We start from the raw sequence: 20,371 nt of genomic DNA, 5'->3' as shown, positions 1-20,371 counted from the left end.
TGCATATTTTTATAAGGTCTGGAGATGGGTGGAAAACAAGATGAAAGCTCCTACCGCCTTCTGTTTCCTGGAATGGAACTCATATTGTGGGTAGGGAAAAGGCACATAAGCCATCAGAATATACATGATACAGATAAAGGAAAATCGTGAGGACTGTGAGGAGTAATAGTCAGGAAAATAGACACAATGCAGGACGATGGCATTTACTCTAGCTATGGAAGAGAAGATAGGCCATATTAAGAACATAGTTTTGAATCTGAATTTTGAAGAATAAATAAGAAAGCAGACAGGACTGGCAGAGCATCAAGAGCTCTAAGGCTGGGGGCACATAGCATGGTGTCAAAGGTAGTGGTGCAGTTATTGAAGCATGATGTATCATCTCCTTTGAAAATTATTGAATATTGGAATAATGTATATTTAAGAAAAAATTTCTCTTCATGGGAGCTTGTATTTCTTCAAGATTTTCTCAAGTATCAGAACTGAGAAAGTAAAGTTTTTTTTAGAACATTATAGTTTTCCTTTGGATATGCTATTATTGACTTGAACTCACTGCCTGAAGTCAAAGCTTTTGTAAAAGTTATAAGAAGTAGGAGAGTCTCATGTTTTAGCAAACATTTTTCAGAAGAGAACTTCACAGATTATATGGCATTTGGAAAAAGTTGTTATATTCTATTATAAATACCATAATACTAATGTTGCTTAAGAGAGTGACAAAGAACTGCTAAATTACAGGGTTCCTGTCACATGGACACTCTGTTTGGGAAGAAGTTGGAGCCCGTTCTCTCTCAGAGTGACAGGGCTTCAGAGAGCCACTTCTGTAACTCAACAATTCTTATTTCTGTTTTGTTTGTTTTTTTGAGCTGAAATCTCTTCCTGTGACTTAAATCACTGTTCCTAATTCTCTTAAATAGAACTGGGGAAATAATTATCTATTTATTTGAATGGTTGCTATGAATAATTGATTTCATTGTGCTTTGTATGTTCTAAGATTAGCTATAAGCAGCAGTTTACAATGATGCAACTTTGTATTGTAGAAGAGTTGATGGTTTGTTTGTCTTGTATGGGGCAGGGTAGAAAGCTGTGGGGTGCTCGTCTTCATATGCAGATCATCAGTTTGCATGTTTTTGCAGAGTATTTGGTTATGCTTTTCTTTCCCTTTCGTATTTGAATAGCAGTAAAGATTAAAAGAATAGGTAGTTTATGTGAAGTGGAAACCGGAAACTGAAAATAAAGGCAGACAAAATGTAATATAGGACTAGGTTAAGAAAACTAAATTTTGATGGAATTAAAAGAGAAATTTTATCAAGGGAGAGTAGTGAGGATATACATATGAACAAAAGATAATGTATTTTTGTACAGTAGACAATGTGATATGTGTATATATATAATTAAATATCATAAGAAACCTATTTTATTGTTCATCCACTTTAAATTTTTTTAAGTAAATGTTATTTAAATCACTGAGACTTAATTAGAAAGGTAAAGGAATGCTAAAAGATTCATTCCCTAACACGTATTTGTACATAGATACATATCTGTATATATGAATATCTGATGTGAAGTTGTATATACTACATTTAACACCCCCCCCCACACACACACACACATGCATGTAGATGGGAGACAGAGTGCAGTATGAATCCATCATTGGTAAACAGCCCCTAACAGATTGACTTACTTTCATTTCTACTCTGCTCTCTGAAGTAGCACATGGAGTCTGCTATTTGACATGCTAGCCTCAGCAACTGAATAGCAATGTAGTGCATTAGGTCCTCTTGCCCATAATGATGGTTACATTGTTAATCTGCTTTCCTTTTTTTTTTTTTTTTTCTTTTAGTGTATTGAGTGTAGAAAAATACCCTGAGCGTGTGTCTTATTTTAGATTCAAATGATGACTAAGTGGGTGACTATATCTATAATTTCATCACGTCTAGTAGGAAACTAATTTAGTAGAATATCTTTGTATAAAATTATTCTTCAGTTACTATTCTTTGTATTAAAATGAAATTCTAATTTAACAAGGAACCTTATGGAAATAAAAATACTTTTCTAAATACAGGATATTTTCATCATGAGACATTAAATTGGTTTGATTAATAAAGTAATTTAAAAGATACCAAGATGTCTGTGTAAAATACAAATATTTACTCCATTTTGTGTACTTTAAACATTTGTGTTGATTTAGTACTGTAACATTCCAAAATAGGGTCTAAAATTAGCTTTATTTTTCTAGCCTTAAATTGGGACAGATTTTGAAGTCCTTTTTTAAAATTACTTTTTAGAATACCCAAAAAGAAGTACAATATATCCTCCCACCCTTGGAATAGAAAAAAAAAAAGTTACCTCACTGGGTAAATCCCATTGCTTCCCCTGACATTTTTTGTACTCAGTGCTAATGAAAGAGACTCAGTGATGAGTGAGCAAGGAAGAGTGGCTATTGTTCAGTGCTCTCCAGCACAAGAAAGGAGGGGGTGGATAGAGTTTGACTGGCACTGGCTCTGGCTTTTCTGCATTCCAAACTGTCTGAGGCACAGAGTGAGAGCAAAAAGGGAGAGAGAAAACAGGGAAGCAAGCACAGGCGAGCACTGTACACAAAGTGTTTGGAATTTCTGACCGATGCCTGAAAGATCATGTTAGCAACACCCAGAAACTTCAAAGAATGCAGACCCCAGGTAAGAGCCACCAGGAATTAAATGTTTGTGTATAGTTAGGAGAAGGTGGTTTTGTTATGTAAATGCAGTATTTACCATCGTGAGTATTTTAAAAAATTAAGCTTTTTTTCACTTCTGTGTGTTTATAGAAATATGTATAGACTGTCAATATTCTAGCACAAAATCCTACACAAGCATCACTCTGGGATTAAAAGAACAATGAACATGTCTGAGTATTAACACAACATTTGCTGTTCTTATTAATAATAAAATATGAAACCAATATTTATTTGAATCTGTCTCAAAAAAATCTTCACAAAATATAAAGCTACCTGGGAATTGATAGAACTCATTTCTGAGACAGAATATACTTAGCATTCAGCTTGAATCTCTGTAGGATATAATTGTCATTCAAAGAGTTCAACAGGTTAGAGCCATAGACAACAGTAAAAGTATTCATATGGAAAGTGTGCTTGTTCTGATTACAAAAGGTTGCCTTTTAATATTCTCTACCAGCAGATGACAATTTAGAGATTTTTAACTGGTTGATTCAGTCAAAGTTAAATCTGGGGCTTTAGAGACAATCTATACAGCCCTTTCTCTTCATTTTCAAGTGAGAACACTGAAACCTAAGGACTTTGGTACCTGCTCAATTAAAAACCTAGATTTCTTAATTCTCAGTTAATGCCTTTCGGCTTATTTGTTTAGTTTTGGTATGATACTGTTTGTATCTAGATCTCACATTTTAATTTGTACTGTAGTTGATAATCTCATAAATGATGAGTTATTGCCTAAATAAATCAGATACATTATGAACCCACATTAAAATCTTATGGGGAGAAAATATTGAGGATTATTATCAAATTATTACTAATATATATTTTTAATTATGTTTTTACCAGTTATAAATTAAATATTTACTAATAGCTCATAATCATAGAAAAATCTAGTTTATATTGATATTTTTAATAAGTTATACATTACATAAGTAGCATTTTGTATCTGTTTATGAAGTTAAAACTCTTAAACTTGATTATCATTTCTTTTAAAGACTTGAAGTCTTAGAAATTTTCTGTATAAGTAAATTTCCTACATAGAAATATCCATTTTATGTACGTTATCTTTTACTATAAGTAAAAATAAAATCTTCCCATATTACTTCTTTCCTATATTAATTTAAAGAGATAAGATAGAGTTTTTAAAGTATTCAACCATTTGGACCAGCTCTGCTTCTCTCTGTTTTTACCTCATGAATTATGTGTTAGAGGACCTTGAAAGTCAGGGCGTCTGTCTTCATGCATTGTCATATAGTCTCTTTAAAAGTTGCTGCCCCTTCCATTTTTCTAGAGACCATTATGATGAAAGCCACACTATTCTAGTGAGCTAAATAATGATAGTCACTGCCCAAACCGTCTGCCATGGCTCTTTAAAACTCCTGAGAACAAGTTAGTCTGATTTAGCTATAAGCACAGTGAAGACACTTACTCTTTTGTCTTGATTCCTAACCTTCATTCCAGTATGGGGCTAGACCTGTGTAAGTTCAGTGCTGATTTCCAAGTATGTGGGAGATGGGCAGTAGGTTATAAGCAATAGCTTTATTATTACTGTGGGCTATCGCAGAAACCTTTGCAAAGTTAATTCTCCACCCAGTAGGAAGCAAGAGACTGTTCAGTGTTTGTCTTACTGGAGAACCCATTACTTAAGTTTATAAGAGGTCTGAGGACTGTGAAAATCATGACCGAATAACACATGCAACTTAATAGTATTTACGTTTAACTATATAAAGCTTGGGGTTTTGTCTTCAATTTCATCCTTCTTGAAATATGTGAAAGAACTGCTCTGGTATATATGAATATTATGGTTCCTGTGTACATCACAGGACAGAATGAGTAGGGGAGATTAAGATGGATCTTTGACCTGAATGTTGTTTCCTTATGCCAGGAATGATCAACTTACTGACTTAACTTGAAATAAACTGTTATTATCCAACCTAACCCCAAAACTAATCAACCTAATCATTATGAACTACACTACTGTGCCAAAAAAGAAAGAGCTGTCAGTGCTCTTAGCTGCTAAGCCATCTTTCCACCCAAGATTTCTTCTTTTTACTGATTCCTTTTTCCTCTTATATTTACCTCTTAAATATAATTCTATTTTGTGTTCTGATAAAATCTTTAAAGATTGTCTCTTCAAATGAAATGAAGGCAAAAGATCCGGGACACAGACATGAAGCTGAGCATATATAACTCCATGATTTGTGAAGTTAATTATTTACTCACACACAGTCCCAGGAATCCCTCCTCAGAAGTTTCCCATCTGCCTCTGCAGCCTCTGAACAGGAGTGCTGCTTATTACAGCTTTGTTTCTCTTCTGTCCTTTGATGCTCTCTGGTGATTGATTGTTCACGATTGTTCTTGTTTGCATCACTCTGGGTTTCGGTTTTAGTGAAAAGTAACTCACACCGTTTTACACCTGAGAGATACAGGGGGAAGAGTTGTGTCTCTGTGCCCTGTTGTTCTGATCATGGCTCTACACTCAATATGAATTCTCCTGCTACCTGAGATTTTCAAGTGCTAGGGGTGTACTAAGAGTCCCGTTTTCCTGTGACCAGGAAGCCGTCAGCCATACCACTTATATTCTGTACATACTTAACAAGAGAAACCTAAATGAATCAAAGATCAGAGTTCACGTGCAGGACTTTGTCTTCTCTGGTGCATTCTTTCCCCCACCCAGACTCTGGTATTGAGTTGAATCAGAAGCATTGGATTTAGAATGAGGAGATGATCTGCCGGTGCCTTGACTCTGGATGGCACTGGCTTTCATTCATGGATCCATAGCTTTTTGCAGGTACTGAGTTGCTGCAGCATGCTGGAGGAATTAGATATTGCAGCCTTTTTCTTTGAAGAAGAAGAACTACCTGCTTCTGCTTGTTCTTTTTCATGCCCGATTGTAGACAGTAAGCAATTTGAGCCGTCAGGAGCGGGCATTGTCATTCAGTTTAGAGGTCTTTGCTGGGCAGGGCAACATGTAGGACAAATGGCTGTGACATCTTAAGGGCAGTTTGAAAGGCTGTGGAGTCTGCTATCCCTGCTTACTACTTTAGCTATCTGAAGACTTGAAATACTGCTACTTTTTTTCCCCTAAAATACTTCAAATGAGATTTGATAACTGATTTGACCTTTGAGTCAGATAGTAAGGCTAAGATATTTGGTTCTCTACTTAAACAGTTTCCTTTTTCAAGATTACCTAGAATACTAAATGTCAAGTAAATAAATGAAATGGGATTTATAAAGATTAATGTGTGCTGCAGTGATCATAGGAAGAGCCACAAAGACACCACCACCACCACCACCACCACCACCCCCTGTGTGAAAACAGGTGTGAGAGGGGTATTGAGTCCAGGACAGGAAAAGGTGTGCTGTGGGGCAGGGAAAGCAGTCCTGCACAGAACCTGCTCTCTAAGAGGTCCTAGTGAACGCTTCTCATCTCTCTTGTCTCAGAGTACAGAAAAGCAACATAACAGGGAGTTTATCACATGTAGCCTGCTTCTTGTAGTGAGTCTCCACCAGAGCAGAAGTCTAAGACTCTTAACAAATTAAAATATTTTATTATATATATATATGTATGTATGTATGCATGCATGCATTCACACATACACACACACACACACACACACACATTCTGACGTTTCTTTGGGAGCCTTTTACCATACTCGAAATTCAATGAAATGTCCCCATACTTCCCTGCAATGGTAAGCACTACATTATTTTACTCGTAGCTGTTTGCCTGGCTATAACTGCTAACATTTTAAAAATATGCCTTTAGTATTCTAGTTTTATTTCTTCCTTTCCTTTATGAAAATAACATTCAGTAAGTGATTGATGATCAACCTTTGTAGGTAAATTAGCAAAAGGGGCAACCCCGCCCCCATTAGAGTCTGCACCATTCTCCAAGCCATCTCCAGAAGGAATCCCAGGAGTTGGTACTGTCATTAAGAGAAATAAAACTAATGTCCCTTCAGCAGCACTTGCAAGGCCATGCAGACCTTCCATGCTTCGGTGGGACTTCTTGGGACTGGCCTTGCTAACACTGCTTTATTTTGCTCTCTCTGTGTGCATTTATAAGCAGAAGCCAGGTTTCCACATAGTTCTCCTTAGGAGAAAACTTCAACCAATCATTCCACCAGCCTTCCTTCCTTCCTTCCTTCCTTCCTTCCTTCCTTCCTTCCTTCCTTCCTTCCTTCCTTCCTTCCTTCCTTCCTTCCTTCCTTCCTTCCTTCCTTCCTTCCCCAGAAGCACATCTTATAGTGAATAGCTGCAAATTTTATTTGACAATAAAATTTTAATTAAGTATAGGGCCTGGAAAGTCTGAGTTTCTTGTTGCTCTAACATGCTGAGACTTAGGGCAGCTTCCCAGTTTCTCAGAAGGTGTAATATTGTGACATTTAAATGTAGACTTTTTGTCTTCATCTATGTTAAAGCTGAATAAAAGGATGGGAAGGGTTTTGAGGTTCTGTGGGTTAGCCTCGGTCTTATTGGTGCTTATATTACATTTTCTCAGATAGCTAAAAAAAAAAAAAAAAAAATTCTAACACCCAGTACACATCTGTAAGAAAAAGACAAGGCCAGAGTGTGCATTTCATAGAAGGCCATGTAGTCTATGGAGAGAAGCTCCCAACATAGAATCACACAATATCATCAAAATGGTAAAAATATCAAAAACAGAAAATAGGGCTGGTGAGATGGTTCAGCGGGTAAGAGCACCCGACTGTTCTTCCGAAGGTCCTGAGTTCAAATCCCAGCAACCACATGGTGGCTCACAACCATCTGTAACGAGATCTGACTCCCTCTTCTGGGGTGTCTGAAGACAGCTACAGTGTATTTACATATAATAAATAAATAAATCTTAAAAAAAAAAAACAAAATATCATGTGCTGCTTAGAATCTAAACCAAAAAAAAAAAAAAAAGAAAGAAAGAAAGAAACCATATATATGACTGTTGAATGTATAAACAGGGGCATTTACTTTGGAGACCTTGTGAAAGATTCAGAGTTGAACAATGCTCTGTGACCCAACAGTACTAAACAGAAGTGTCGTACAGAAATGGTCACTGTGAAACCTTTGCGAAACTGTGTAACTGCACTGCTTTTGATAGGTTAAAAATCAGAAACTACCCAAATACCCATCAGTAGCAGAATGGACAAATTTTGATTTGTTTACATAGTGGAATTCTATACAACAGTGAAAATGAACAATCTATATTTTATACTACACAGAATACTGCAGGGAGGGCTGTCTAAAGCCTCCAAGCATGACTTCTGCCTGTTGGGCAGAGTCTGTTATTTTGCCGCTGTGCTTCATATTCCTGGCATGTTGGCCTCTAAGCTTGCAGGTGATTTTCTTGTCTCTACCTTTCATTTCACTATATGGGTGTTGGGAGTATATATGTGTTCTGCCACATGTGGCTTTTACCTACTGAGCCATCTCTCTGGACCCTATATTAATTTTATATAATCATATACCACCAGCTTAGCAAGTTGCAATACCTATTTTACCTTTATTATTTTCCAGACTAGAAGCCCCGATAGAGTCTAGCTTATTCTCTTCTGAGAAGATTACAAGACACAACTAAGAGGCAGAGCAGGTTGTGTTTTCTTCCCAAGCTAGATGTTCAGTTCTCCTCAGTACCTTGCAGCCTGTTGACTATATAGGACTTAGATCTATGGCCATTTTTGCTGGCTGTTGGGAAAGGGTAATTATTATTATCTCCTGAAGACCACCTTTGTGTTTTGTTCTCACACCTGCATCACAGCCTGGCAACTTATTTCTTTAAAGCCATCAAAATATCTTACTACATTGAGCTGTCAGGGAGGTAGAGTATGTAACATCTGTAATCTAATAGTAACTATACCATTACTTTCACCATGTAATGAGCCATTATGGTTTTGATTTGTGTTTCCCTGATAGTGGTATTGCTGGCTATTGTTTTGAATACCTATTGGCTTTTCATCCCCTCTTTCTATGTTAGTTCAGGTGTACCCATGTGTCCAGAGATGCGTGTACCCATGAGTACACATGTAGAAGCCAGAAGTTAACATTGGGTATTTTCCTGTATCGTTCTTTGTTACCTTCACTTTCTGTGTGGGTTATGCATGTATGCTGGTGTGCTTGTATATATGGAGGCTAGAGTTTAATATCAGTATCTTTCTTTGCTGTTCTTCCCTTTGTTTGTGCCAGGAATCTCTCCCTGGACCTGGAGCTCACCTTTTTACCTAGCTGGTGAACATGTCTTGAAGACCTGCCTGTATGTGTTTATGGCACTAAGATTTCAGGGTGGGCTGCTATGCCCTTTTTTTTTTTTTTTTAAACATGGGTGCTGGATCTTAACTCCAGTCCCCACGCTTGCACAGCAAGTCAGCCCATCTCCCCAGCCCTACTATTGGCCATTTATATGTCTTTCAGAAATATTCATCCAGGCTCTTTGCCAGTTTTTGAATCAGTTTATTTCAGTTTTGTTGTTGAGTTCTGCGATTAGCTTTTGGATATTAACCCCTTTCAGATATTCAGTTGGCAAATATTTTCTCACAAAGTATAGGCTGCCTTTTTATCTTCAACTGTTTCTTTGCCTATACCCATGGACTTTCTCTAGATATCACAGATCTAAAATGTATTCCCCCCCCCCCCAGCTATATACTAGATTTTCTCCTCTAAATATGCTGTGTGCTTTACTTTAAATGTGCCTCTTACAACAATGGTAAAAATAGACACTTTTTCTATTTTTGATGTTGTCAATGGAAAACTTATGAAACATAGCAAATAACAGCCTGCTTAAGTACCTTAAGATCAACATTTTTACTAGATATGGAAATACATTTATCCGTTCATTCATGAAACACAGACATACATGTAACTATTTGTAATGGTAATGATTAGTGAAATTCTATGGGTAAGAATCATGAAAAAAGAATGAAACTTTAAGTTCAATTTGACTTTTTATTATTTTACATTAGAAACTAGATGCTCTGGCTGCTTGTTATTTGCAACTGACCTCAACTTTAGTCAAATCATTAAGCAAGCAAAATACTTTAATTCACAAATCATGACTATTGCCTTTCCTGTTTATACCTCATCCTATTTTTAAAAACCCTGTATTATAGAAAGTACATGGCTTTTCATCTCATAGCACACCTACTGACTCCTCTTCAGTAGGCAGTATGATTTCATCATTTAAATCTTGGCTTTCCTGTTTGTAAGTGAAGAAGTGTTGAGTCATCCTTATGCATTATCATAAGGTGTAATGAGGTTAAACATGTAAATGAGTATCTGACCTATTTACTTTTAGTGACACAATTACTTCAAATACTGTTTGGCCTAGTGATACTTAGAGGAGATGTTATCTTATTTTCAACTTTTTAATAGTCATAATAATGTAGATACTCCTGTTTACCTATTTACACTCTCAGTAAATATTAAGTAGCTACTATTCATTTTATATTGGATGATAAATCTTATACTTAAAGAATTGTATATTGTTTAAGTAATTGATTGTTAAGCTTAATTTTATTTTAGGGAAAAACTTTTAAAATTATATATTAGCCACTTTCTAGGGTGTTTTGGAGAAGAGTTTTCTCTTAATTAACTATAGTTTTACCTTTTCTTCTTCTTCAAAGCGTAGCTTAAAAGAATCTGATCACCCTTAGTCTGAGACTCTCTTCAGTTTCCTTAAATAAAACCAGCCTTCAGTATTTGAAGAGAGGGTTTTAGTAATTATGTTACTTTTGTTTCCATCTACTTAAAGTCATATCACGGAAAGATATCAGAGCATCCTCTGTATATGTGCTAAATATCCTCATGGGAAGGACATAGCTCCTGTTATTACTAATATCCTGTTCCTCTGCCTTTGCTTTCTGAATCCAAGTAAGTGAAAGTTCATCTTAGCTTCATTAATTTCATCAGGTCTAGATGTAGAAGGAAACTGGGAAACAAGTGAAAACAGTGAGAGACCGACCCTCAGGGATGCATGACGTACATACAAAGGATTTGAGAGCTGAGGTGTGTAGGTAGAGCAAACTGACTCCTACAATTTGTCCTCGGACTGTCACATTCATGTGCATGCGCGCGCGCGCGCGCACACCCCCCCCCCAAAGCAAATAAATAAAAACATTTTAAAAGTTATAGTTTTGCATTCAGTTTAAGCTTCTTAGAGGAAGAGTTTTATACCTAGCCAAAGCAGTAACAAAATGGAACTACAGCCACCGTCTTTTAGTCAGCTATCTTGGAGACAGTTCCCTTGAAGCTCTCTATCACAAGAGTACACTGAGTGTCAGTATATTCAGAAGTCTCTCAAAATTTGAGACATTATTTACACACACACACGTACACACATATGTATACACACATACTTTAACTTATACTTGTATTCAGCATTCAATGATTTTATAGGATACTCGGATGTTATGAGTGTAGATGTTTTACTTGTGTGTATGTCTTGCTCTCTATGCAATGCTGGATGCCTTCAGAATCCAGAAGAGGGCACAGTATTCTCTGGGACTGGAGGTAAAACAGTTATGAGCCTGCATGTGGTAGGCAGTTGAACCTGCTCTTAATTGCTGAGCCATCTTTCCAATTTCAGAAATTTTGTTTTTCAAACAAAAATCTATAATACAAAGTAAAATTCAGATGGTGGATTATACACATAGTGGCATCTTTAATTCTTAAAATACTAATGAATGCCAGTGTTAAATTTCATAATTTTGATTATTAGTTATGTAAGAGGTTTTCCTTTGTTTAAGAAACTTACCTGAAAATAGTTTATGGCTAAGTTAAAGGACGTAATGCCTGTAACTTTCATAAATGCCTTCAAAATGCACATATATGATAGATACACAGAAACTGATGGAGCAAAGGTGGAAATATGTAGACATTCAGTGAATCTAGAAAAGGGGTTTCATCACATTATTCTTGTGCCTTATCATTAAATGTGAAACTACATAAAAATACAGGGAAAGTATTTCTACTGCTTGGCCAACTTAGATGTTGCTTTGGAGAAGATGATCTGCCATATATTATCTGCTGCCACTGTTCATTATTTAGTATTAATCTTTGCCCTTGTGCAAGAATAATAGAAAAGGAGAAAAGAAAATGAGCAAGAGGTTTTAGTTTCATCAAGAAGAATGAATCCCAAAAGATTTAGGAGGAAAATAAAATAATTGTTAAATTGGAAGATAAAGTTTAATTAAAAATAAAGATTATATATAAAACATCTTATTTCGATATTCTATTAAAATGCAGGCCTCCACATAAAAACTAAATGTACAGGTTTTCATTACATCATTGTTTGTAATATTGGTAATTATAAAAATCCCAAATGTACATAAGTAGGAAGTAATACAGTACTATACTTGCAAAGTATGGATGAACTCAAGCATAAGAAACAAGTACAAAGACTTACTCGATGAAGTCCAAACTAGGCAATTTCAGAGAGGCAAAGCTTAGTAATGACAGGGGCTGAGGAGCTGGAGGGGTAGAACAGAGGGACTGATGGCTCTAGAGGGTCTTCTGGAGGCAGGAATAATTGTGGTATGTGAATTGTACTTCATAGCAGCTCTCACAACAAAACAGCCTTATGTAGCCCAGCAACTCCCCAGACTTTTCCTTTACCTAAGACAAAGTGCTAGAAACCTGAAATTTTACATGTGACTTCATGGACCTGACCACCTTTTTATCTTCCTCCTCTTTCCCATCTAGTTGTGCTACCTTTCTTGCTTTTCCTACGTCTAAGCTTAACTGGTCCTTCCTTCTTCCTGAGAGCCACTACATTATGCTGTTGCCACTTGGTGGTGTGGCTAACCTGCTGTAAAATTAAACAACTCACTTTGTTTTCTTTTTTGTGCTGTTTTCTATCAAATATAGTATGTACTTTGCATTTTAACCTTGCCTATTATTTACTACTTTAAGAAACATTCTAAGCCCCTTAGGGCCAGAGATTTTGACTATCTTGTTTGCAGCTGTCTCTATCTCAGGGCTTAAAATAGTGCTTGGCTTATATCAGCACTAATGTAGAATGAATCTAAACATGTAAGAACAGACAGCTGTGATGAAATTTGGGAATATCAAGTAATTGAGGGAACAGTGCCTTTGGGTAAGTTTTATTTTTTTATTTTTAAGGACAAAGGATGAATGAAGTCATACTTAAGTTATGACAGTTAACAGGGGAAACCAGTGTGGTACTTTACATGTTGATATAGTCTCAACAGAGAACTTCACTTTGGTCCTTTATTCACTCAGTTTACAGGAAAGATTTATAGAACAGAATTGTTTTGCTGATATTGTAAGTCTATACTTTTCTTTGCTCATGTAAATAAGCTATAACTTAATTAGGTTTTATTTTGATTGTTAATGGGAAAACTAGTGTCAAGGAACTTTCAATCAGAAACAAGTGAGGTTATTTAATATTATTATCTTTTATACAAGAAATACAATCTCACCTTCAGTAATATAACTTTCAGTAAACATTCATGACACCCATCTGTTAGACATTAATTTTTTAACTAATAGAATAATAGGTTTTGCTTTCTAAAGGCATAAGGTATAATGGGGAAAAAACACTTTATAGACAAGTACTGTGCAGTAACAGGAGCACTTGCAGTGAAAATATGATGCAGAACCTAGTAAATCCTGCTGTTAGGTGGAGGAAGAGTCTAAAGTGATGATTTCAGCTGACTCAGTGGGTCAGCTTGATTTGCCTCTCATACACACATACAGGCATACACACAGACACAGGCACGCGCGTGCACACACACACACAGGCATACACACAGGCACAGGCACACACACACATACATACAGACACAGGCGCACACACACACACACACACACACACACACACACACACGCAGACACGCACATACCCTTTCTTTCTTCCAAAGAAAGACAGCTATTGACTGGAAGCCCAGAATTGCCCCCAAGTTCCAACCACCAGCTCGAATTCTTAGGAAGCGGACTTGTAATATCCTTAATGTTGCTGTTGGCAGTCTGTTACGGATTCCATTATTGTCGATCAATGCAGTCGCCATGTGAGGTGGGGGGAGGAATGGAGGAGGAGAAGAAAAGGAGAGATGAGAGCTTCCTATTCACGGATTTATCAACCTGCCTTCGCTCACAGGAAATCCTCCTGGAGGGGGCTGGGATGCTGCTGAAACAGCCAAGGCAGGAAAGGGCTAGGGAGCTGCAATTCTGACTGAAAGGAAATTTGAAAACCTTTCTTTGCAGAACAAAAAAAAAAATGCTGAGTTTGTTCTTGCATCTTTGTTTTTGTTTGAGGATGTGCTTTACCTAGCTTATTAGCCATTGTGCTGTCTGGTTATCGAAGCTGTGTGCAGTGTAGGACACCCCTCTCCTTTTATTTTCTTTGAGTGTCTTTATTCTTTATTTCCCCATGCTTTCTCCTATCATTAAAGACACATCATTATTCAATTTTATTCTGGCTTTCTCTTTCAGGCTAAAGCTGAACAAAAAAGAGACAGAATAAATCCCTCTTTCCTCTATCCTACCACCCTCTTTTAACCCTTTCTATTCCCCACATCGTTCCACCCCCACTGTTGTGTTAGATTGATGTCACAGAGACAGAATTCAGAGTGGAGGGAGGATCACATTTTCTTTCATCATTACAGCCTAATCCACAATTTTAGTATTGGACCCCACCTCCTCCAAGAATCTAGTCTCTTTATCCATTTCTTCCCGCTTCATCATTCAGTAATTGTATTCTGTATGGAAAAGTTTTCTGGCTGGAGAATGAGTCTCCTTTCCCCTGGTGATGTGTCGGAGTGGTTGGATAGTAGCACCGAAGAGGAGAAGAGCCTTCTGTCATTTCTGGGTAAGGTAGGGCTTTCTTGTTCTTGTAACCCTTTGTTGTCCAAACTTTTTGTACTTTGGGGAACAACACCCCAAATTTTCTAAATCTAACTTTGTATTTTTGAAAAAGAAAGAAGTGAAAAAATGTGTTTGAGTTGTGTGTGTTTCAAGTTTTTTGTTGTTGTTGTTGTTGTCTGTAGACATATCCTACCCACACTGGGTACGAGAAATAAGGGGCAATTTGTTTTGCTTTAACAAAGAGTGGTAGCTCTATACAAAGCTTATCATGTCATCTCGCCTTCTGTTCATGTGTGTAGACAACTTCTAATAGCCAAAATATACCATTAATTTACACTGTTCTCAGTACAGTAACAGTGAATCTTGCCATCTGAGAGGGAGGAAAATGCTTTGTGTGTGTGTGTGTGTGTGTGTGTGTGTGTGTGTGTGTGTGTGTGTGTGTAAAGCCATGTGGTAGCTTTTGTGCAAAGTGTACTTGTAGTGATCATAAAGGATTTCTTCTAAGCATATAAAATTGGACACATGGAACAGAAGTTACTTTAACTTTGTACTTACAGATGCTTTTTAATAAATTTCTAAGTGGCAATTATTGGTCTTGGAGTTGTAAATACAATAGATAACTAGAAAAGTTAGGTTATAAATCTTTATTTCATGTGCCTAATACTTCTGCTTATTATGATTGCAGTCAAATGTATCATTTTTATTAATTTTATTCATGTCATATCTTTGTATGCAAATTAGTATACCTTTATTATAAATGATCAAAATCCTTGTCTTCCAGTTAATTCTTTATGAATATTATTGTAAGACCTATAAGTAGTCTAATGCCAGACCTAAATATACCTCTATTTACACATCTGTCATAGCATAAGTTTCCTTTGTTTTATTTAATTCAATTTGGTTTCCCAACCTTAGTCTTCTATAGCTGCTTGCTTTTTCCTGCAGTTGAAAAATAAAGGGGTCATCCAAATCCAGTCTTTTCCAGTTCTCCCATCAGGTAAACATATTAGATGTTTATCCTACTCTTTGTTTGACATAGTTTTATTAGGTTAAGTATTTGTGTAACTGTAAAACTATGCATACATCCTCCCATCTGGTGTCTTTGGAGTTTGCTTTCATTCTACTTGTTTCCTGTTCATTGCCCCAATACATGAACCTACATATAGGGACACATATGTTCAGGGGACAAATACAGATATCCTTCAGCAAACCAACAAAGTGGACCCAATGCATCATAGGAAAAGGAGACAAAGACATTTTTAAACATTTGTTTCCTTGCTGTTTAATACATCTATAAATTCTGATTATCAATTGTTCAGTTTCTCTCATTCCTCTCTCTTTCCCTCACTCCCTCTGTCCTTCTCTTCTTCCCCTTTTCTTTGTCTTTACTGTACCTAAAAAGGTTAAATCTAATGTTTCAATAATAGTTTTAAAACAATACTGCAGTGTTAATCTCTTGCCTACCCTTGCTCCTGTCCTCTGATTAAGGGAATTATTTTTCTGTAATTCATGTTTGCCCACAAGTAGAGGTGATAAGGACAAGGGTACTACAGCTTATTTAGAAGGGAAATGTAAATCTGTATACATCACTGAATTGACTTGTGCATAGATAATTTTCAATTATCTAACTCTTTAATGAAAGGAAAGTTTAATATGTAAAATAAATACATTTTGCTTGGATGCCATAAGAAAAAAAGTTTAATTTCTGAGTGAGTATATAGACATGAATCCCATGCATTGTTGTGCAGCACTGAGTCCTAGGCGTGGGAGTTGGTTTGGTGTTTTGAGATAGAGATCACTCTGTATCATTGACTGGCTTGGACCTACTGCGTAGTTCAGGTTGGCCTCTAACAGGGTCCTCCTTCAGCCTCCCAAGTGTAGGATTATAGGTGTGAGGCACCACATGCAGCTAGTAAATCTTAGCTTTAGGATTAGAGCTCTTTTCTGACTGTAGATGGCTAGCATCTCCATCTATGAATAATAAAGTATTTATTGAACTCTTTGAGAAGAACTAAGAGCAAAATTTTCAGGTACAGGTTGTACTGAGTTGAGGATTAAATAAAAACTTTGTCATTTGCTAACAGTTGCCATTCATGAAAACATACCATGCCCAATGAAGATGTCAAGGAAAAAATAAATACTTGGAACTGCTTTTAAGGTAATAAAGGATGAAAGAAATCAAGACTTTGTGTCAGAGAGCCTTTCAAACTATGATTTTTTTTTCCCTGCAGATTTCAAATCAAATTTCTGTCCAGGAAAGATTCAAAAGAAATTGTTCATGCTGTTAGATTCTAGTACATCACTTTTAAACAATAATGTTCAGATATGCTTACTAATTTGACATAATGCTAAGTTGATAAAACTTGATAAAACCATACTGTGGTTAAAATCCCTACTGTGAAACTTTGGCATTTCCCCCCTACATTCCACTGTTCTTTTCAGTGGGACCTCAAAATCTGTAGGCCCACTAAGCCCTTTGGCTTCCCCTTGGCCAGATGCTTTCCTTTGTACATGTTCTGATTCTCCTCTCAGCAGATTCAAGAAAAGAGTGTTCAAGGCACTGTTAGGTACTGCTCTTGGATACAAAGAACTATAAGGTAAAACTGCTCAAGAAACAGAGAGTGTTGCTAGGAAGTAAATGTGAATTCTGAAGAAGTTAAATGAGAACAATAATAATTCAAGACAACTATGGCCAAAAAAAGGCAGTGCCTAGTTGTGAAATTATTTATTCAGGTGAAAATTGCTTTGGGCCTTTGAAGAGGCGAGAATTCATTTCTCATTATGAATGCCAAATGGAGAGGATTTAATATGAATCTGAAAAGGATCAAATAGATATTTATTAAAAACAGTAGATTTTCCTTGTGTGAAAACTGTGTCATGCAGAATATTAAATTATATTCAGGTTCAATGAATAAACTGACTTAAAAGGAATGGATTTTGTATAAAGAAGTAATGAAAGATACTTAAGAATATCTAGGGCTTTCTAGAAAAATTGGAGTAACAGGCTAATGAGTGACTGACTGACCGTTTTATCCTGGAAGTTGTTGAAGAATTAAAAATACTTGAGGGAAAAAAAAAAGTTGTGCATTCAAAAATATGCTAGCGTTTTTAGGTAGGATCTCATGTAGCCTAGGTTAGCCTTAGCCCATTGTCCTTCCTGCTATTGACTCTCAGGCACTGGGTTTTAATGTATGCACTACCATGCCCAGGTCAAAGTAAACTTTTAAGAAGACATAGATCTAAAACTAGTACTATTAAAAAAAAAAGAAGAAGAAGAAGAAGAAAAACAGTTAAGCCAGTGTAAATACTTTTACAGTAAGCCAGTATGCAACACCACTTAGTGTTTCTGTTCTAATACTAAGCCCTCATACTGTAATTATTGTTTTGATTACTTATCATTAAAGGTAGATTATGAGGACCTGAAGTGATGACTCGGCAGTTAAGAGCACTTATTGTTCTTGTAGAGGACCTGAGTTCGATTTCCAGTGCCCCTATAGTGATTCACAGCATCTTTAACTCCAGACCCAGGTGATCTGATGCCCTCATCTGGCCTCCATGGGTACATGCAGGAAAAACACTCAAACATACATATTCATATACAGATATACATACACATAATTAAAAACAAAACTTTTTTAAACTGAAGACTATTATTAAAACAACTTTACAAGTATATATTTGAAAATGTAGACAAAATGTAAACAACCTACAACATTTGTGAACTATGCTAAAACCTAAGCATGCTGATTGATGCGTATCGCACTTCAGCAGTTGTTGGTTATTTTGGATTTCTAATCTTTTGTTTAGGGAATTTGAGGAAGGGGAGTGAGGGGAACAAATGTTCTTTCAAAAAAGTTCCTGATGGGCTGAGTAAGTATAAAACTAAAATTAAAAAACAAAAAAAACTGGGCAAATATCTAAAGAAAGTGAAATTTGAATTAGAAGCTATCAAAAATTAAACATGGTTAACTTACATTTAAGTGTACTCAATTCAATTTGGGACTTTGTGGATTTTTAAATGAATGGTATATACATACCAAAGCCTTCAAAGATTTTACACTTGACCTTCCATGAAGCTTATTCATCAAAATCTCAACTATAGCTGATCACTCAAGTCAGTCAAAGTGAAGGCTGGTTGTTAAGCTTGTCCAGATGGTAAAATCAACTCCATTGTAGAATGGGAAAACTAAAATTTGAAGTTAATTCTATTTGGAAAGCTGAGTATTTACCTTTTATTTTTATAATAAGATGGCAGTCCTGTATAATTAAACTGAATAAAATCCTAAGTATATATGCCTATTAAAGAGGTTAAGGAATATCCAGACTCAGTATTTGTAACTATTTTTAGTCCTTTAGTTAAAAGTTACTTATCTATCATCTTTTATTCTATTTTAATAAAAGCAATTATGGATAAAATATAAACACTGTAAGAAATATTTAAAATTGATGTGACTACTCATTTTGTTTGTAATGTAGGACAGACCATTACTGAAACTGGAAGTATAAGACCTCAGCTGCAGAATACTAGTGTAGCTGGCAGTATGTTCAGCTCAGTGGGGGAAAACTAGAGAACATAGGATCAAGCAGTATCAACTTAGACATGTATGTGAAATAGGAGACCTGCCTTTATAGAAGTGGCTGAACTGAAGGTCATCTGCAATTTGATAAGAGAATAAAAACTCCTTTCTTTATTTACATTTCAAATGTTAACCCCTTTCCCAGTTCCCCACTCCCAGAAACCCCCTATATCATTTCCCCTCCCCCTGCTTTTATGAGGGTGTTCCCCCACCCATCCACCCACTCCCACCTCCCCACCCTTACATTCCCCTACACTGGGGCATCAAGCCTTCACAAGACCAAGGGCCTCTCCTCCCATTGATAACCTGACAAGGCCATCCTCACTGTATATGCAGCTGGAGCCATGGGTCCCTTCATGTGTACTCCTTGGTTGGTGGTTTAGTCCCTGGGAGCTCTGGGTGGGGTGGGTCTGGTTGGTTGATATTGTTGTTTTTCCTATGGGGTTGCAAACCCCTTCAGCTCCTTCAGTCCTTTCTCTAACTCCTCCATTGGGGACCCTGTGTTCAGTCCAATGGTTGACTGTGATTATCTACCTCTATATTTGTCAGGCTCTGGCAGAGCCTCTCAGGAGACAGCCATATCAGGCTCCTGTTAGCATGCACTTATTGGCATCTACAATAGTGTCTGGGTTTGATGACTGTATATGGGATGAATCCCCAGGTGGGACAGTCTCTGGATGACCTTTCCTTCAGTTTCTGCTCCACACTTTGTCTCCGTATTTGCTCTCATGAGTATTTTATTCCTCTTTCTAAGAAGGACCGAAGCATCCACACTTTGGTCTTCCTTCTTGAGCTTCATGTGGTCTGTCATATCTTCATGTGATATCTTGGGTATTCTGAGTTTTTGGGCTAATATCCACTTACCAGTGAGTGCATATACCATGTGTGTTCTTTTATGATTGGGTTATCTCACTCAGGATGATATTTTTAGTTCCACCCATTTGCCTAAGAATTTCATGATGTCATTGGTTTTAATAGCTGTGTAGTACTCCATTGTGTAAATGTACCACATAAGGAAAGGCACTAGAAAATGGGTGTGACCTGTTTGCACAGACTGTCAGACTAAGGCAGATTGTTGGCAAAGAGAAGAAATGTGTAAAGAAGGCTTTGACCTTTTTTCCCTAAATGCCTGACTGTGTAAAGATATGTAGTAAAATAATCCTACTGAAAAAGCAGGGTTTGGGGAAATTACTTATACTTGTGCACAGGATAATATTAAGTAGATGGAAGCAGTTGGTGGTACTAACTGTGAGATAGATCCCTGTCACAATCT

The 20,371-nt window shown here is 36.6% G+C and overlaps 1 protein-coding gene across 7 annotated transcripts in view; it reads left to right on the top strand.

Annotated features, from left to right (window-relative positions):
- The window catches only part of Rasal2 (RAS protein activator like 2), a 276,958-nt gene that overhangs the window by 152,181 nt on the left and 104,406 nt on the right, over positions 1-20,371 (top strand). The window contains exon 1 of one of the 7 annotated variants that reach the window (XM_021199329.2): positions 2,543-2,672. The exons of 4 other annotated variants lie outside the window; for them this stretch is intronic. In XM_021199329.2, coding sequence (XP_021054988.1) covers positions 2,660-2,672 — 13 coding nt within the window. In that variant the 5' untranslated portion in view covers positions 2,543-2,659. Of the gene's footprint in view, positions 1-2,542; positions 2,673-13,797; positions 14,526-20,371 lie in introns of those variants that run through there. 2 more of the 7 variants (XM_029538943.1, XM_029538941.1) reach the window with 2 other exon arrangements.

Source organism: Mus pahari, chromosome 5, assembly GCF_900095145.1.
Source record: "Mus pahari chromosome 5, PAHARI_EIJ_v1.1, whole genome shotgun sequence".
Lineage (NCBI taxonomy): Eukaryota > Metazoa > Chordata > Mammalia > Rodentia > Muridae > Mus > Mus pahari.
Note: the sequence above shows the minus strand (reverse complement) of the source record. Positions and strands in the feature narration are given on the sequence as shown.